Source organism: Bubalus bubalis, chromosome 6 (genome assembly GCF_019923935.1).
Source record: "Bubalus bubalis isolate 160015118507 breed Murrah chromosome 6, NDDB_SH_1, whole genome shotgun sequence".
Classification (NCBI taxonomy): domain Eukaryota; kingdom Metazoa; phylum Chordata; class Mammalia; order Artiodactyla; family Bovidae; genus Bubalus; species Bubalus bubalis.
In genome coordinates this window covers 107,570,107-107,587,180 of record NC_059162.1, presented here as the reverse complement: position 1 = coordinate 107,587,180, position 17,074 = coordinate 107,570,107, and the positions used below count along the sequence as shown (strand labels likewise).

At 44.8% G+C, this 17,074-nt stretch overlaps 1 protein-coding gene and 1 pseudogene across 2 annotated transcripts; one reads left to right on the top strand and one right to left on the bottom strand.

The window, feature by feature from the left end:
• The first annotated feature begins 5,549 nt into the window (after positions 1 to 5,549).
• Positions 5,550 to 16,777, top strand: UTP11 (UTP11 small subunit processome component). 2 transcript variants are annotated; one of them, XM_006077548.4, is made up of 8 exons: positions 5,550 to 5,699; positions 9,877 to 9,938; positions 11,129 to 11,231; positions 12,486 to 12,599; positions 13,076 to 13,169; positions 13,266 to 13,396; positions 15,693 to 15,803; positions 16,522 to 16,777. In XM_006077548.4, the coding sequence occupies exons 1-8, from the start codon at positions 5,637 to 5,639 to the stop codon at positions 16,603 to 16,605; spliced, it is 762 nt and encodes a 253-aa protein (XP_006077610.1). In that variant the 5' UTR covers positions 5,550 to 5,636; the 3' UTR covers positions 16,606 to 16,777. The 2 variants fall into 2 exon arrangements, with proteins under 2 accessions (XP_006077610.1, XP_025144831.1); XM_025289046.3 differs by lacking the exon at positions 15,693 to 15,803.
• Positions 11,821 to 12,379, bottom strand: LOC102401807 (annotated as a pseudogene).
• Positions 16,778 to 17,074: the final 297 nt, after the last annotated feature.

Genomic DNA, 17,074 nt, shown 5'->3' with positions numbered 1-17,074 from the left:
AAGTGGCGAAAACAGAAGTAACCGCCGCCTCCAGCTCATCGTGGAGCAGAGAAGGACCTCCCTTGGTCTCCACAGTGCCCAGGAATAGTTTTGACCTTTGAGGCCCAGGGGAGACCCATATTCTAGGCCCCATGACTTCAGAGCTTCTCAAGAAGGGGTGTGAGGAGTGTGCATGGATGGGGCGCTTGCAAGGGGCGATGGAGGGAAGTCCTTCTCCCCGACCTTTGCAGTTTCCAACCTTCCGACTTCCTCCCTGTGCCCTGCCTGGGAGGGAGCACTGGCGCCTGCCAGGGACACAAGGCCCCTCCAGGTCCTTGAGGCCACCCCCCCTGGGATCCTCAGGCTTGTCACTAGGAATAAATAGCCTCAATCTGAAGGGGAGGGGAGGGAGGAGGAGGCTGTGCCCCGCTGTTTGCAAAACAGGAGACAACAAACCAACCCTGGAAATAACCTCAGGGTCTAGAGTAGAAATTCGGGGCCCACAGAGGTGCTCCCACCTCCAGCCTGGGTCTGGCCAAACTCTCAGAGACTCATTTCCTCCCAAACTGGGGCTCCTGCATACCCTGCTTTCCCACTTCTGAATCACATATCTGCCTTCCTGGTCCCAAGTCACCCTTGAAGCCAGGTTTCCTTTCAAGACTAACTAATTGCTTATTAATTATTGTTGTTCCTGACACCTACTCTGTGCACAGGGACTGCGTTATTCTGGTTCACAGCATTCCCAGTATCTACTCCAATGTCTGGCACTCAACAAATATCTGATGAATGAATGAATCACAGACACTGCTTCCATTTGGACCCCCAAGCTGAGATTGGTTCCACAGGCACGTACTACCTGGAGTCCAGGGAGGGAGTAGCCAGTCCAGACTTTGGAATTTGCCTTGCGGGTATAGGAGACTCCCAGCTCTGGGGAGCAGAGGGAAGACTGCCTGGTTGGAGGAGATGGTAAGAAAGGGTTTGCTCTGGGTTGAGGGGACGGTAAAGGTGAGCAGCCTTCAGAAATGGAGTGGTTATGAGTGAGTAAGGAAGGTGCTGGATCAAAGGTACTCTTGTGGGTCTTTTTTCTTTTTAGTTGAAGTTGGACCATAAAGAAGGCTGAGCACTGAAGAGTTGATGCTTTTGAACTGTGGTGTTGGAGAAGACTCTTGAGATTCACTTGGACTGCAGGGGTATCAAACCAGTCAATCCTAAAGGAAATCAGTCCTGAATATTCATTGGAAGGACTGACGCTGAAGCTCCAATACTTTGGCCACCTGATGCGAAGAATTGACTCATTAGAAAAGACCCTGATGCTGGGAAAGATTGAAGGCAGGAGGAGAAGGGGACGACAGAGGATGAGGTGGTTGGATGGCACCACTGACTCTATGCACACGAGTTTGAGCAAACTTCGGGGGATGGTGAAGGACAGGGAGGCCTGGCATGCTGCAGTCCATGGAGTCGCAAAGAGTCGGACTTGACTGAGCTACTGAACAACAACAATAATTGATTTACAATGTTGCATTAATTTTTGCTGTACAGCAAAGTGATTTGGGGTCTCTGGTTTTACTCAGTTTGAATCTCTGATGAGCAGCCTGAATAAGAGTCAGTATTTCCTGAGTTCTTACTTTGCACCAGTCCCCGCCTAAGCATTTTACATATATTAATGCACTTGACTATCCAACAGCTTTGTGAAATATGTAATTTTATCCTTAATTTAAGGATGAGAACATGGAGACAACAGAGAGAGTAAGTACCCTGCCAAGGGTTACACAGCTAATAACAGCAAAGCCTGGATTCAAATCCAGACAATCAAATGTCAAAGCTCTTTAGGGCCGCCCGCCGCCCCCACCCCCCGCAAAAAAAAAAAACACAAACACAGCTAAACAAAGGGAGCTAGCTTAATCATTAGGCTCCATAGCCTCTGTAGTCATTTAACCTCTTGAACTCTCCAACTCTCATCTGTTCAGAGTGGTGGACTCCCAGTCTCATTGCATAATTGTGAGGAATGGGTGAGAATACACAGTAGGTATTCAAAATGGGGGACACTCCCCCAACCCCCTGCCGCCCCCAGCTACCGCCCAACTCCCCCAACACTCTCTTTCCTCATCAAGTGGTAAGATTCTGCTTCTTGGAATCTGGAAGCCTTGGAAAGTTAGGAGATTTTTGACTTGGCCCAGCCTAAGGGAGGGAGACTGGTGTAGGGCAGGGCTGTATCCTTTCCCCTGTCCATTGCCAGCAGGCTCACATTTCCCTGCTTGCTCTAATTTCCCTTGACACAGGTGGACATGCCCCAGGGAGGTCTAGGGATCAGCCTCATGGACTCCCTGTTCCTGTTCCCCATCAGTCTTCTCCACCCCCCCACCCCTCCTCTCGGGAACAGGTGTGTCTGAGCTGGGGCTGGAAGCAGATCCTGAATGCTGGCCAGGCCGACTGGCCTTGGGTGAGTGGGATCTGGTTGTCCCTCCCCTCAACCCTAGAGGTCCCCACCTTCCTTATCTTGGGGTGGAGAGCGGCTTATTCAGGGTCTCCCAGCTGTTCTCTCACCTTGAAAGTTTACAAAAGGAGGCTCTGGGTGCCTGGTGACTGGCAGGCCTCTCATGGTTTCCTCTGGCTGCTGAATCACTCTCTGATGCTTGTAACCACAAGCCCTCCCCCCTAGTGAGAAAACTCCCTTCCTTCTCTGCTGTATTGCTCATTCTTGCCCGCTGGACTGCCTGCAGCCCCTGCAGGCCTCTTATCTGAGCAGACACCCTCTTTCAGATTGCCCAGAAACACCTTCCTCATGACCCCAAGCCTTGCAATGGGTCTGTGGGTGCAGAGGGTGAAATGACTGACTTCTACAGAGCACAGGGAGAACTAAACAATGCTTAAATGCCAATTATACGCAGGGTGTCATGCTAAGTGCCAGTTGTTACTTCCTTTGGTTCTCACAAAAGCCATGCCGGCGTGCATGCCAAGTTGCTTAGATTGTGTCTGACTCTTTGCAGCCCTATGAACGGTAGCCCACCAGGCTCATCTGTCCATGGGATTCTCCAGGCAAGAATATTGGAGTGGATGGTCATGCCCTCCAGGGGATCTTCACAACCCAGGGCTAGAACCCGTGTCTCATGTCTCCTGCGTTGGCAGGCAGGTTCTTTACCACTAGCACCACCTGGGAAGCCCCACCAAAGCCATATGAGGTGGTTATTACTGTTATCACTATTTTACTGAGTAGTACAGAGGGCCCAGAGAGTTTGACAAGGTGGCCCCAGATCACAAGCTGATAGGTTGTGGATGTGCAATTCAAATCGAGTGTGCAGAGTTGCCTTCTCCTGAACGTCTCTGCCACTAAATGCCTTCTTCAGGGAAAGTGGCAGGAGCTACTGGGGCTGCTACCTGGTCACTCTGCCTGATAGCTGGGCTTCTTAATTGAGGTGAAGCTTGATAGGGCCAGATCATGATCCTTGTCTTTCGATGGTCACCGATTAATAACAAGTGAGATTGAATTTTATTAATGCGGGTGGTCTTAGTTGGGCAAGACTCAGACTCAGAGGCAGGAAAAACTTTCCACATAGCAGATCTCAGCTACTTTCAGCTTTTACATGCCCACTGGCTTACTGGGTTCACACTTCTGGGGACTGAGTAGAGGTTTTCTGCAGAGCTCCACAGCTGGAGGGGTGAGCCTTGTGATGAAAATGGGTACAATTACAGAACTCACTGAAGGTTAGCTCTACGTGGGGGAAAAGAAGCCAAATGCCTCTGGAATGTCCTGCTGTGCTCAACATTGTCTCTATTTTTACAGGTAGGTTTAGTTATAACAACAGTAATAGATCCAACTGACTGTGAATTTGCCAATGAATGAACACAATATTAAGGACTTTAAACATATTATTTCATTTAAACCTCATAACAATCCTGTAGGTATAATATTATTACCTCCATTTTACCGATGGAGGACTAAGTTTCAATGAAGCTAACTGTGTCTTGACCGGTAACAGGATCAGAACACACCTCTGTGGTTTATGGTCCCAATCATTACATTGTACTGCCTCTGAGATTCTTTCAGCCACACCTTGAGGGTGTGACTTAGAGCTTTGTAACTAGTGCCATAATATGACTTCTCTGTTCAACTATGAGCCCTTTGACAGCCCTATGAGGCAAGCAGTGTATGCTATTATTATCCTTGGCTTATGCATGAGAAAAATGATGCCATTAAAGTCAAGTAACTGTGTGTGTGCGTGTGTGTGTGTGTGTGTGTGTGTGTAGTTAGGGCAAATTCTGGACCAAAAGATATAAAAAGACCAAAAAATCCAACTATCCCTTCCTGGGTTGCAGCAGCAAAAATCAGGTGTTGAGAGCTAAGAAGGCAGGGTAGCCCCCTGCACTCTACACCATAAAGGGGTGGGCAGAACACACCTAAGCAACTCCTCTGGCCTGAACCCTGGACACACCCTTGCCCTCACCCCTAATAAGGTACTAGCCTCCCCTCCCAGCTCTTCCCCAGAAAAGGAACCTGCTACTTTTTTTGCTCCCGCTTGGAGCTACAGGGGCTGCAGTAAAGTCCTGCCTGAATTTCTTGTCTAGCCTCTTGTTGTTCAGTCGTTCTGACTCTTTGTGACCCCATTGACTGCAGCACACCAGGCTTCCCTGTCCTTCAACATCTCCCCGAGCTCGCTCAAAATCATGTTGAGTCGGTGATGCCATCCAACCATCTCGACTTCTGTCATTCTCTTCTCCTCCTGCCTTCAATCTTTCCCAGTATCAGGGTCTTTTCTAATGAGTCGGCTCTTCATATTAGGTGGCTAAAGTACTGGAGCTTCAGCTTCAGCATCAGTTCAGCTCAGTTGCTCTGTAGTGTCTGACTTTGCAACCCCATGGATCGCAGCACTTCAGGCTTCCCTGTTCATCACCAACTCCCCGGCATCAAGCCTTCCAATGAATATTAAGGATTGATTTCCTTTAGAATTGACTGGTTTGATCTCCTTGCAGTCCAAGGGACTCTCAAGAGTCTTCTCCAACACTACAGTTTAAAAGCATCAATTCTTCAGTGCTCAGCCTTCTTTATGATCCAACTTTCACATCCATATCTCTAGTCAGTTTCTGTTGATTGGGGAAGGCCAGGAACCCTTGTCAGTATCAGAGTAACCTGTCCAACGTTATGTAGACAAGTGGCAGAGCAACAGGTGGTTTTAAGGACTCTTGTCTCTCTTTAGAGCGGTCTTCCAGATACACCGGGAAATTCACAAGGCTCCTAGCTTTAAACGTACCGCTTAAATACAGCAAGTGGAGCAGCGCTGTAGGAGACCGCGCATGCGCACACTCCAGGCCCAATTCGGTCCGAGGGCTGTGCCAGCCACGTGTTCCCAGGTGCCAACGCGGAGCCGAGCGCGAAGGCGAGGTTTCGGTACACGTGGACAAGCTCTGGCGAATAAGAACGGGAGGTTGTAGAGTCACGAGACTAGACCTAGAGAACTACACTTCCCAGAAGTAGCCTGTGGTGGACGCCTTCACTAGATGACGTATTTCCGGAAAGACAGGCGCTGGATAGGCTGCGGGGAGGAAGTGGGCGGTTCTAAGTCGCTGGTGGCTTGGCTTATTTCCGGTAGGATCCGTGGTCCGGCGGCTGAAGCGGTACGAAACCGGCATTGTGTATAGATCTTTTCCAGAAGTGAGCAGACATGGCGGCGGCATTTCGGAAGGCGGCTAAGTCCCGGCAGCGGGAACACCGAGAGCGAAGCCAGGTAGGGTACCACAGGCCCCACTGAGCGCTTGCCGGTGGCCCCATGTGCTATTCCCGTCCCAGCCCTCCCTATCTCACCACCTGCGGATCTTGGCCTTCTCCGTGCGGGCATGGTACAAGTAAATACATGTAAATATATGCTAGCGACGCCGGCGTGGCTGGGGCGGAGCCTCGCCGTTGGGGAGGAGAGGATGTTCGTTCTCCCTAGGAAAAGAACAGCTGTCCTTAATCCTGGGAGATAAAGCTATCTTGCAAGGTTTCGGTGAGGTGGTTAAATAAGATATTGTGTGAAAAGTGTTTGATTTTCTTACGGGAAGTTGAGGTCAAAGTTCACACAGCCATTAAGTGCCCGACTGGAACTGGAGTCCGTATTTAAAGATGCTCAGCTCTGTCCACTGCGTCTGTGGGCTGAGCCCGAAGAGATCGGTGTTAACTAATGCAGTATCATCATCATGCCTTGGTTTTGAGGTTCCCTGAAGATCTGCTGCATATGCTTTTTGTTATGTCTCCCCCCGTAATGTTCATGTTTTCCAAGCCCATTATATAGATGGGAAAAATGAGGTTCACAGAACAGAATTGGCTTTCCCGGTCATAAACACCAAATTCAGGCCAGGTAAACAGTCGTAGGACTTTTGTGCGGGGTGTCCCTGTGTGGGGAACTTGAGTGGGAATTCATTTAATGTAGGCAGAATCCATTATTCCACTATTCTCAGGAATCACACAATATCCTATCCAGAAAGGCCCTTAGGGATGTCTGGTCCAACTTCATATTACAGATGGGAAAGGGAGAAGGATGTGTCTAAAGTTGTGTCACTGATGGGATGGGATGGAACTAAGGCCTCCAGCCACAGTTTAGTCTTCTGGCTTAATGGCATTTATCAGACATTTATTGTGAACTTGCTGTGTGCTCAGTGGTGTGTTTGGACTAGTGTAATTTGCCACCTTGTTTGGACCTGTATATCAGATCAGATCAGTCACTCAGTGGTGTCCGACTCTTTGCGACCCCATGAATCGCAGCACGCCAGGCCTCCCTGTCCATCACCAACTCCTGGAGTTCACTCAGACTCAAGTCCATCGAGTCAGTGATGCCATCCAGCCATCTCATCCTCTGTCATCCCCTTCTCCTCTTTCCCCCAATCCCTCCCAGCATCAGAGTCTTTTCCAATGAGTCAACTCTTCGCAGGAGGTGGCTAAAGTACTGGAGTTTCAGCTTTAGCATCATTCCTTCCAAAGAAATCCCAGGGCTGATCTCCTTCAGAATGGACTGGTTGGATCTCCTTGCAGTCCAAGGGACTCTCAAGAGTCTTCTCCAACACCACAGTTCAAAAGCATCAATTCTTCGGCACTCAGCTTTCTTCACAGTCCAACTCTCACATCCATACATGACTACTGGAAAAACCATAGCCTTGACTAGACGAACCTTTGTTGGCAAAGTAATGTCTCTGCTTTTGAATATGCTATCTAGGTTGGTCACAACTTTCCTTCCAAGGAGTAAGCGTCTTTTAATTTCATGGCTGCAGTCACCATCTGCAGTGATTTTGGAGCCCAGAAAAATAAAGTCTGACACTGTTTCCACTGTTTCCCCATCTATATATAGACACGTCTAAAAGTAATAACAGCTAGCAGTGCTTACTGTGTGCCAGAGCCAGACAGTGCAGAATGCTTTACTCTATTATCTCATTTAGCTGTCAATAGTGTGTGAAAGTAGGCACCACTATTATGTTACATTTGCAGATGGAGAAGCTAAGGCTCAGATAGGTTGAATAATTTGCCCAAAGACATACACCTATAGCTGGCAGTTGACAAAGTCAGGGATCAGATCTCTGAATCCAAAAGCCACCAAAGGTTGAACAAAGAAGCAGCTTTGTAAGAGATGTGTAAAAAATGCCCAATGAGAGGGGGAGAAAAAAAAGGAAAAAAAAATTCTTGAAAAAAGGAAAAACAAAAATTCCAAATAAGAAACATGAGTGGGAAGAGGAGAGATGATGAGAGAAAGCATCACTATGAGATCTGTTGGACTTGGAAGGCAACGATAATAGCTGTCCCTTTGAGCACTGACCATATGCTAGGTCCAGCCTAATGTGCTGCATAAGGATTATCTCGTAATCCTACAACATCCCTATGAGGAGGATGTTATCCTCATTTTACAAATGAGGACTCTGATGCTTAAAGAGCCTGCCTAGTGTGACCAAAGGCACAATTTTGAGTAGTTGATTTAGATTCATAGAGAAGACAGAGGCCATGTGTGAGTGGGAGTAGAGGGTCTTTGTGGGAGAGGTGAGAAGGCCATACTGGAAAGGGTGGTAAACACATTGAAGAGAGCAGTCCCTATTTGGGTACAGTTTGGACTCTTTCCTGTAGGTCCTCACTGCGGCAGTGGGGGAGCACTGGAAGATAGTTGGTATGGAGGGGTAATTATGTGAACTATTTCAGATTCAGTGCCAGGCTTCCTTCTGTAATGCAGGTATACATTCAGGTGGACATGACAGATTTCAAGATTTCTGCCTCACTTTGTTGCTCTTTTGACCCTTGGGTTTTCTCTCTCTACTGTCAGCCTCCCTTTGCTGTAATTAAAATAATGATCAGGAGAGGGCTTGGGTATTCTTTTAAATACTGAGTTATTTCTTGCATCACTTCAGGGGTGAGGATGAGAAAGGAGACTTAAAAATCCCGTCCAAGTTATCATAGAAGTTTAAACAGTGAGTTTATGTACTTCTTGAAAGATCAAGATCATTCAGAGTGGAAGAGGATGCAGTGTAGGAGAGTGGGGAAGAGCAGCCTGTGGCCCCAGATAGAATGGGTCTAGTTCTAGCTTTGCCACTTACTAGTTCTGTCTGTGTTCTTGGGCAAGCTGTTCGTTAAACTGCCTTCCCTTTTTGGAAAAATGGGATAACAGTTGTGCCTGCTTTATCTGCTTTCCATGATTGTTTGGGGATAAATGAGATTGTGTTTAATGAGCCTCGCAGATTGCTTTGTAGTAGTGATTTTTTTTTTTCCACATTGATAAAAATTTTATTTACTCATGTTATATACTCATCCTTATAGGAGAATAGGCTTTTTTTTTTTTAAACCTTCTGGGAATGTCAAAGCTCGTAGATGTTACAAACTAAAGTAAAAGTACATGCAAATTCTTTATAATGATTTTTTCTTTCCTTTAATTTTATGTTTTCAAAATTGCCTAAGATGTAGTAGTAATTTTTAGCAAACGTGGCCTGTTATGATGATGTAGGCAGAAGTCGGTAGCACTGGCCTCGCCTTAGGTTAAGTGCTGCACAAGTGATAGCTTGTAGAAAGATAATACCAGGATTTAATCCTCGTACCTCCCGTGCTATCCAAGTTCTCTATTAGAGAAAGTATTTTCTGTCATTCTTGGTTTTCTCTCATGCTTTGTACCAAAATTAGAATTCTAACAGGGCACATATGCTGGGCAGCTGCTGTGTCCCGGTGGCTACCACTTCAAAGTCTCCTTTACTTCTCAGGCTGATCATGGGAAAGAGGTCCTGTTATTCTCACTTGATGGTTGCTGTTGTTCAGTTGCTTAATCATGTCCGACTCTTGGTGACCCCACGGACTGCAGCACGCCAGGCTTCCCTGTCCTCTTCTATCTCCCAGAGTTTGCTCCAGTTCATGTCCATTGAGTCGGTGATACTATCTAACCATCTCATTCTCTGCCACCCTCTTTTCCTTTGTCTTCAATCTTTTGAAGCACTTTATAGTTATGAAACAGCAACTCAGAGAAGTGAAGTGACTTGCGCAAGGTCATAGGTTGTTAAGAGGTACGGCTTGGATTTGAACCCAGTTCTTCAGACTCTAAATTTAGCTCTCTTAACCACAGTTGCTTCCCTGTTACTATGTTTTGCCTTCATAGTATTTTATAAACCCCTGGATTAAGTCCGTAGTAATTTTAGTACAGCTGGCAACTGCTCGCTTAGTGCCGAGTCACTGTTGCCTTTCTGTGTCCTTAATAGGCCAGGAAGCCTACTGTGGCCGTGCTTGTGGCCCCTCAGCCCTGGGCAGAGCCCAGTCGGGGAGGGAGGGAGCGGGGCAGCACGTTGGCTGCCAGGACATGGATCTCCTGAGCGCTCCAGAGACTCTCCTTCCTGTCAGGTGTCATGGTGATTCGGATATGTGTTTGCTGAGGAAACTAAGCACTTTTTTTTTTTCCTTTTGTTTTCTAGCCCGGCTTTCGAAAACATCTGGGCCTGCTGGAGAAAAAGAAAGATTACAAGCTTCGTGCAGAGTGAGTGCAGTCCTTCTAGTAGAGGTGCTGCCAAAAAAGCTTACAGCCTCCCTGTACTGCAGCTGAATTGCCTGAGTGTCCAGCAAGGGCCCATTTCCTGCCATTGATAAAATGGCCAGAAGCTCTGGCGGCCCGTAAGATACCTTTCTGGGACCCTAACTTCTCTCTTTGTTTAGGTGGCGCATTATTTATTTAACTGTCATTGCATTGTGAATTTTTTTTATTATGTTGTTCCAGATCGTTTTCTCACGGTGGCTTTGATTTGCTTCTGCCTTGGTGTTTGAGCCAAAAGCTGAATCTTTTTTTCTCTCTCTTTTCTTGACGTTCAAGATAAAATCTAACATTCCAGTTGTTGAGTCTCTTACATCACCATGTGTGGTGTGGAATGAAGAGATGTGAAAGATGGATTCATGCGACTGAGCGTGGGTGATAATGAACTCTGAAAACATCTTATAAAACAATTATCCCCATTCTTCTTCTTCTTTAGCACTTTATTTGCAAAGTATTTTATAATTATTTGTTAGCCATGCATGTCAGCTGAGGTCCTTTTTTATGCTCCCAGAGCAGATGGTGATGAATTCAGTGGGTTGCTCTGGGTCCTAGAGTTTTTCAGGCAAATAATGATAATAACTGAGACAGTGTTCTATGAGAGTTATCATTTTTATGCTTAGTTATTCCACCTAGCAACCTTGAGGGGATACTGTTATCACGCCCATGCCCCAAATTAAATTGGGATGCAGAGTGGTTAACTAACGTATCCAGGATTACTCAGCCAGAGTGGTGGAGTCAGGGTTTGAACACAGACTGTCTGGCTCCAGAGCCCACGGTTTTAGTCGCTGTGCTGTACTACAGCGTGTAGTTTAATTTGGTTACTTGATGCTTAGACTTGCCTCATAATCCTGTCTGAGTACTTCCAATTTGTGCTTTGTTGGGTCTCTCCCTGTAATGATGTAAATGGCACTAAAACTTACATGAAAAAAGGACTGTTATTAGTTTCAGGTAGAACTGGGATAGGAGTGAAACCACAGAGAGGTGAACAAGGTCTGCAACAGTGGAGTGTGGATCAAATCTAGTCACCACTGCGGCTCTTTTGAGTTTCATTTTGTACATATCACTAGATGCCTGTAAAGTTTGCTTGTTGTGTTTTTTTCCTTCTTTTCTGCTGTGAACTTGTTTAACCTGCTTTTTAGTGACTACCGGAAAAAGCAAGAATACCTCAGAGCTCTCCGGAAAAAGGCTCTGGAAAAAAATCCAGATGAATTCTACTATAAAATGACCCGGGTTAAACTCCAGGTGAGTGCCTAATGGATCAGTTGGTATTTTGAGCTGCAGCTCAAAAAGGAAAATAGGGATGAGGGAGGAGATGGAGAGAGAGGATCTTGGGCTTTTATTTAGCCCTTCTCCAGTTGGTCAGGTGCTCCTGGTCAGTATCCAAGGTGAAGCTGCCCTTTCACAAGCACCATGCGTTTCTGCCCCTGAGTCTCAGTTGTTTGATGCCTGGAACCGTTCCCGTTCTTCCTTTTTTTTTTTTTATGTTAGAAAAGTAAAACCCAAACTTTATTGTTGCTTTTTGCGTTTGGAAGGATTTTACACACAGGCCTTGATCTTCAGAATACCCTGGATTCAGTAGAAAAACCATTTAAATGAAATTTTATACAGTAGAAACTAAATCAAAATTTAGACTGTAAAAAAATATATGCAGAACACGCTTTTCTGAAAACATTGAACAAAGTGCTGAATGCAGAATGAAAGTAAGATTTTAATCCACCAAAAGTAGTCATCATAGAAGGTGTAAAAGTCACTGTTCACTTTAAAAAAAATATTATCCACAGACAATATCCTAACTCTAAGACTGGCTTTAGAAAGTCTTCAACTTCTTGCTTTAATAGCAGTGGGGTGAATATGCTCACGCTCTAGAGTGTGATCTGTATCCTCCACAACTACAGTAGGGAGAAGATGACTGTCTTCTGCAGGTCTGATCCCTGTCTTGAGCAGTTCCCCATCCTCCTCCTTCACTTCCTTTGTAAGATCCACTACGACAGTCCTGAACATCATAGCCTCAATCATATCCTCTGTTGTAAAATCTTGACGGCATGAGCTGCTGTAGGTAGATCTCCCCGTGTAGATTCCTGGTGTAGGATTATGTGGTCTTTTTGCTATAGAGTAATCAACTCTGATCCTACGTTCTTCAAGCTCCATTCCATTGGCACACTCTTTTGCTTCCTTGGCATCATCTACATTTTCAAAGTATACAAACCTGAACATCTAGACTGCTGGTCATAATGCAATAGACATGTCAGCCATTGGGCCATATTTAGAGAACACACTTCTTTTAGACCTTTATCTGTAGTGTGCAGGTTCAATCCAAATACTGCCGGAGCTGTTCTGAGTTGGTGACAGGAGGTGCTGAGTTGAACATGTGTCTTAGAGGCATGGTGCATTGAGTGGCTGTTATATGTAGCCTTTGGTCCAGCCATGAACTGTGCCTACAACTTGTTAATGATTTTAGTCTAATAGGAACTGTATCTTCTCGACTTGGATTTTTAGGATGGAGTTCATGTTATTAAGGAGACGAAGGAAGAAGTAACTCCAGAACAGCTGAAGCTAATGAGAACTCAGGATATCAAATATATAGAAATGAAAAGGGTTGCAGAAGCAAAGGTAAACAACTAAAAATGTTTATTCTGATATGTTTTTGTTGGTTAAGAAGAGAAATAGAAATCCATTGATCTCAAGTTATAAGTTGATTCCTCTGGCATTTCTAATCTTAAAGTGCACTTAATTATGATAATGTTTTAAAGGTATAGTTAGCATGGTAGAGTAGAAAGAGGTCAAGTTTGAGAATGAGACAGATTTAGGTTTAAATTCTGGCTCTGCCTTTTATTAACCCCATGATTATGGACAAATGAATTTCCTGGGGCTGTTTCCTTATTTCTATCTCAGAATTATTGTAAGGATTAAATGAGTTTTGTGCAATGCCTGGCTTAATACATTTTAGTGATCCTTTCTTTTGAAAGAATGAAGCAAATTTTTTGCTGCCTGGTGATAATGATGTGAAATGGTCTAAACTTTTGCAAATTCATTTCTGATATCCTAGAAGAACCCAACATAAAATGAGACCATATTCTGTGTTGCAGAAAATTGAAAGACTAAAAGCAGAGCTCCATCTGCTGGATTTCCAGGGGAAGCAACAGAATAAACATGTTTTTTTTTTTGACACCAAAAAGGAAGGTATGAAATGTTTGAAGGTTTCTGGGACAGTCTAGCATGTTGGTCTGTGTTGTTTGGTGTTAGAGACAGCATCTTAAGGATTGTCTTGACTTTTAGTTGAACAGTTTGATATTGCCACTCACCTGCGAACAGCCCCAGAACTAGTTGACAGAGTCTTTAATAGACCTACGATAGAGACCTTGCAGAAGGAGAAAGTGAAAGGAGTTAACGATCAGACTCGACTTAAGGTAAGTTTCTCCATTTTTCTTCAGGTCTGAGTTTATGGGAATCTAGGTTCCTTTCCTCCTCTTCTCCCCGCTGTCTCCCCTGCATTGTCTCACCTCTCCACCCCCCCACCCCCCCGCACAGCATTCTATAAGATTATTTGTGGAAAAAGTACTAAGTTCTCTTGGAGAAACAGAAGGAGAATTTGGTGATGGGAATGGAAGTGGAGGAAGGTTTCTTAGTTTCTAAGATTGGAGGATGTGTGGCATAGTGGTCAGGACCATAGGTTCTGGTCTTTAGGTCTGCATTTGTTTTCTTCTTTTTTTTTTTCTTTTTTGGCCATGCTGTGAAGTTTGTGAGATCTTGGTTCCCTGACCAGAAATTGAATCTGGGCCCCAGCAAAGCACAGGGTCCTAACCATTGCACCACCAGGGAATTCCCTAGGTCTGCATTTGACTCCACCTCTGACCCTGGGCTTATGCTTTCAATGCTGTAACAGATGGTAACAGTTTTAAAATACAGAGAAGCGGGGAGGGGGACACTGAAGATGAAGGGATTTGGTATACTTTGATATTAAACCTTTAACAGTGCCTATGCATATCCAAAGGTCTTTCATGTTCTGCATTTGTAGCCCAGATTTTGGATCGATTTGTCCTTATGGTGTTTTCCATTGCTGTAACTGGGTTCATGCAGAAGACATGCTTTTCCTCCAAGTCTTCTGGAGTTGAACTCTCACTTCTGACTGATTCGTTTAAAAAACTGCTGTCAATGTGTTTCAAGCAGACAGCTGTTCTGTTTTGATTTGAATCATTTACACTGCATCAGCTTTGCTTCCAATGTTTAATTTCACAGCAGCTTCTCTAGCTCAGAGGCAGCTAAACTTGCTTTAGTAATATAAATACCCGTAATTAGTTTGACTATATTGGGTAATCCCATAAATTTGACAGTCTGTGCAATGAAGTGAAAACAAAAGCTGTCTGAAACCACTGCTGTGAGACTATGCTAGAATTGGTGAATCGTTTAAGTCTGAGGCCCAGTAATATTTGTAGATAACACTTCCAGCTGAAGAGCTGGCTGACTAGTGTTCTAGTGCTAACCTTGTTTGTCAGGGAGTTGTGTTTTCAGTGAGCTGTGTTACTGACGCGTCTCAGGTATTGCATTAGTCCCTAAAGAGATTGGTCCTGTGTAGGACAGTTCACCAACATGCCTTTGGAGAAGGTTTCTACCCTGGGAAAGTTTGAATCTTGCCCTTTTGTCTGGTGGTGGTGGTGGTTTTAAATCTCTTATTGAAAGCAAAATTATTTTGATTAATAAGAGACTGCTAGTGGTGGCTTACAAGCGAATTTTTAGTCTGTAACTTGGAGGGTTTGGGAAATCCATGAATGGGCTTTAGGAAGTCTGTGAACACCTTCTTCCCACCTTAAAATTTTATGTGACTAGGTATGTATGTTTGTATGAATTTATACAAACATATATGTACATTTATGTGAAGAAAGACTCTCCAGAAAAAGAAAGAATCCAAAGCTTTCATCAGCTTCTCAGAAGTCCATAATTCCCTTGTATTGAAGGGCCATTTCTTTCTTTTTTTTTTAATTTTTGGTTGCTCTGGGCCTTATTGCTGCATGGGGTTTTCTCTGGTTGTGGCGAGCAGGGCTACTCTCCCGTCGTGGTGCAGCTCATCGTGGTGGTTTTTCTTGTTTCGGAGCACGGGCTCTAGGGCTCGCCGGCTCGATAGTTGTGACACATGGGCTTAGTTGCTCTGTGGCACGTGAAATCTTCCCGGACGAGGGTTCGAGCCTGTGTCCCCTGCACTGGCAGCTGAGTTCCTATGCACTGTGTCACCAAGGAAGAGCTAAGGACCACTGGACTTTGAGGGGTCATCAGCAGTGAGAATTTTCAGGTCAGCTTTTACTGACAGAGAGTCCTGTTCTCTTAAGTTCTGCGGTCACTGCCCAGGGACCCTTCTCTGCTTCTCTATATACTGCGTCACGTTAGGTGACTGGGATGCTCACACAAAGGGTGAAGCAGCTCCGAGTAGTAGTGGAAAGATTCCTGGGATCTGTGAGTCTCGAGGCGCAGTCCTGCCTCTGCTCCAGGTGAACCATGTGTCCCTGGGTAAGTCACCAAGGTTCCATTGGCCTCTGGAATGCAGTGCTCTTAAAATGGACAACTTCAGAGTGTCTTGTTACATTGATTCTGGAGTAAGGAGGGAATTGATGAAACCATTTATGCATTTGGGCCTAAGTGGACTCAAAAACAGTTTCTTACTCATTTTTATTGTGTTAATTGTTTCACTGAAAAGGTGTGCTTCCTCTGCAGCGGATAGCGAAAGAGAGGCAGAAGCAGTATGATTGCCTGACGCAGCGGATTGAGCGTGAGAGGAAATTGTTTGTTATTGCGCAGAAAATTCAGACTCGCAAAGACCTTCTGGTGAGGAGAGAGAGCCTTAGGCATTCATTTTATTTTTTTCCTTGTAAAGGTCTTAACTGAAACTGGATTTCAGCTTTGTGTAAATCAACCCCAGTGAAAATGTCTGCTCCTCAGGGGCAGTGGTTTGAGCCAGTGTCTGTTACTCTGACAGTGTTGAAATGTTCCTTGATTAAGAAGGTAATAAGGGGCTTATTAGTCAGTGCTTTGGAACAGCCAAGGGTAGGATTGGGTGGCATGTGAACTTTATAGCTTATGAACAGCTATCTGTAACATTTAAACAGGTTAACAAAACAGTGCGTGTCGTTCACTGGTATTTAAAAATGGACAACATTGTGTAGTTAAATAGCAGAGCTAAGGAATATAAGATGCCCCTTTCATATTATTATTATTCCTCTAAATGTCAAATTCTTTGGCTTTGCAGATCATTTTGGTCTGCCTTTCTCAACTGGGGTTCCATAAGAGAAGCCCTACCAAAAAAGAAAAAAAAATGATTTGAGTACCTTTCTTCTCAGTTTTCACAAGAACTTCTGCACAGCCAACATCATTACGGAAGTCCTGGGGGAGGACTTGAGTCATCCATCAGTATGCCTTAGGACGAAGGGCTTTGTCTCTTTTGAATGTTGAGATGGGCTGAATTAGGGGCTTTAGTTATTAAACTTTCTATTTTACACAGCCCTCTCTTGTTACAGCTTCTACTGGTAACTTTTTTATTTTGTAGGATAAAACTCAGAAGGTGAAAGTGAAGAAAGAAACGGTGAACTCCCCAGCTATTTACAAATTTGAGAGTCGTCGGAAGCGTTGAAGTTTATAGATAAGGCTTCTCATTCCACATGGAGCAGAGTTTACATTTTCTTCTCCCCGTAACTTCAAATTCCATTGGTCGAAGTGACTTGGTTTTCCTGTTTGTAACCATAATTTTTTTGTAGATTTGACATTTGATATGAACACCATTAAAGCCCCTTCCCCCATCTGAATTGCGGGTTGTTGAATTCAGTCTTTTTTTGGGTGAGCCGCGCAGCCTCTGAGATCCCAGCTCCCCTACCAGGGATCAAACCCAGGCCCAGGGCAATGAAAGTGCCCAAGTCCAACCACTGAACCACCGTGGAACTCCCTGACACCAGTCTTATTTTTATATACTTTCATTTTTTTCATTTTATAAGGAGTATAATCTTTTATATAGCAAATTTGGCAAACAGATGAGTTCATTCCTAACCCCAACACTTACTCAAGAACAGCAGGTAACTTTTGCATATACTTAGAGGCTAGGACAT

What these genes read in the sequence shown, in the direction of transcription:
- UTP11 (XM_006077548.4), top strand. Translation starts at nt 5,637, where the DNA reads ATGGCGGCGGCATTTCGGAAGGCGGCTAAGTCCCGGCAGCGGGAACAC. An exon ending in TGACCCGGGTTAAACTCCAG is followed by an intron (nt 11,232 to 12,485) that starts GTGAGTGCCTAA and finishes TTGGATTTTTAG; the next exon opens with GATGGAGTTCATGTTATTAA. An exon ending in ACGATCAGACTCGACTTAAG is followed by an intron (nt 13,397 to 15,692) that starts GTAAGTTTCTCC and finishes CTTCCTCTGCAG; the next exon opens with CGGATAGCGAAAGAGAGGCA.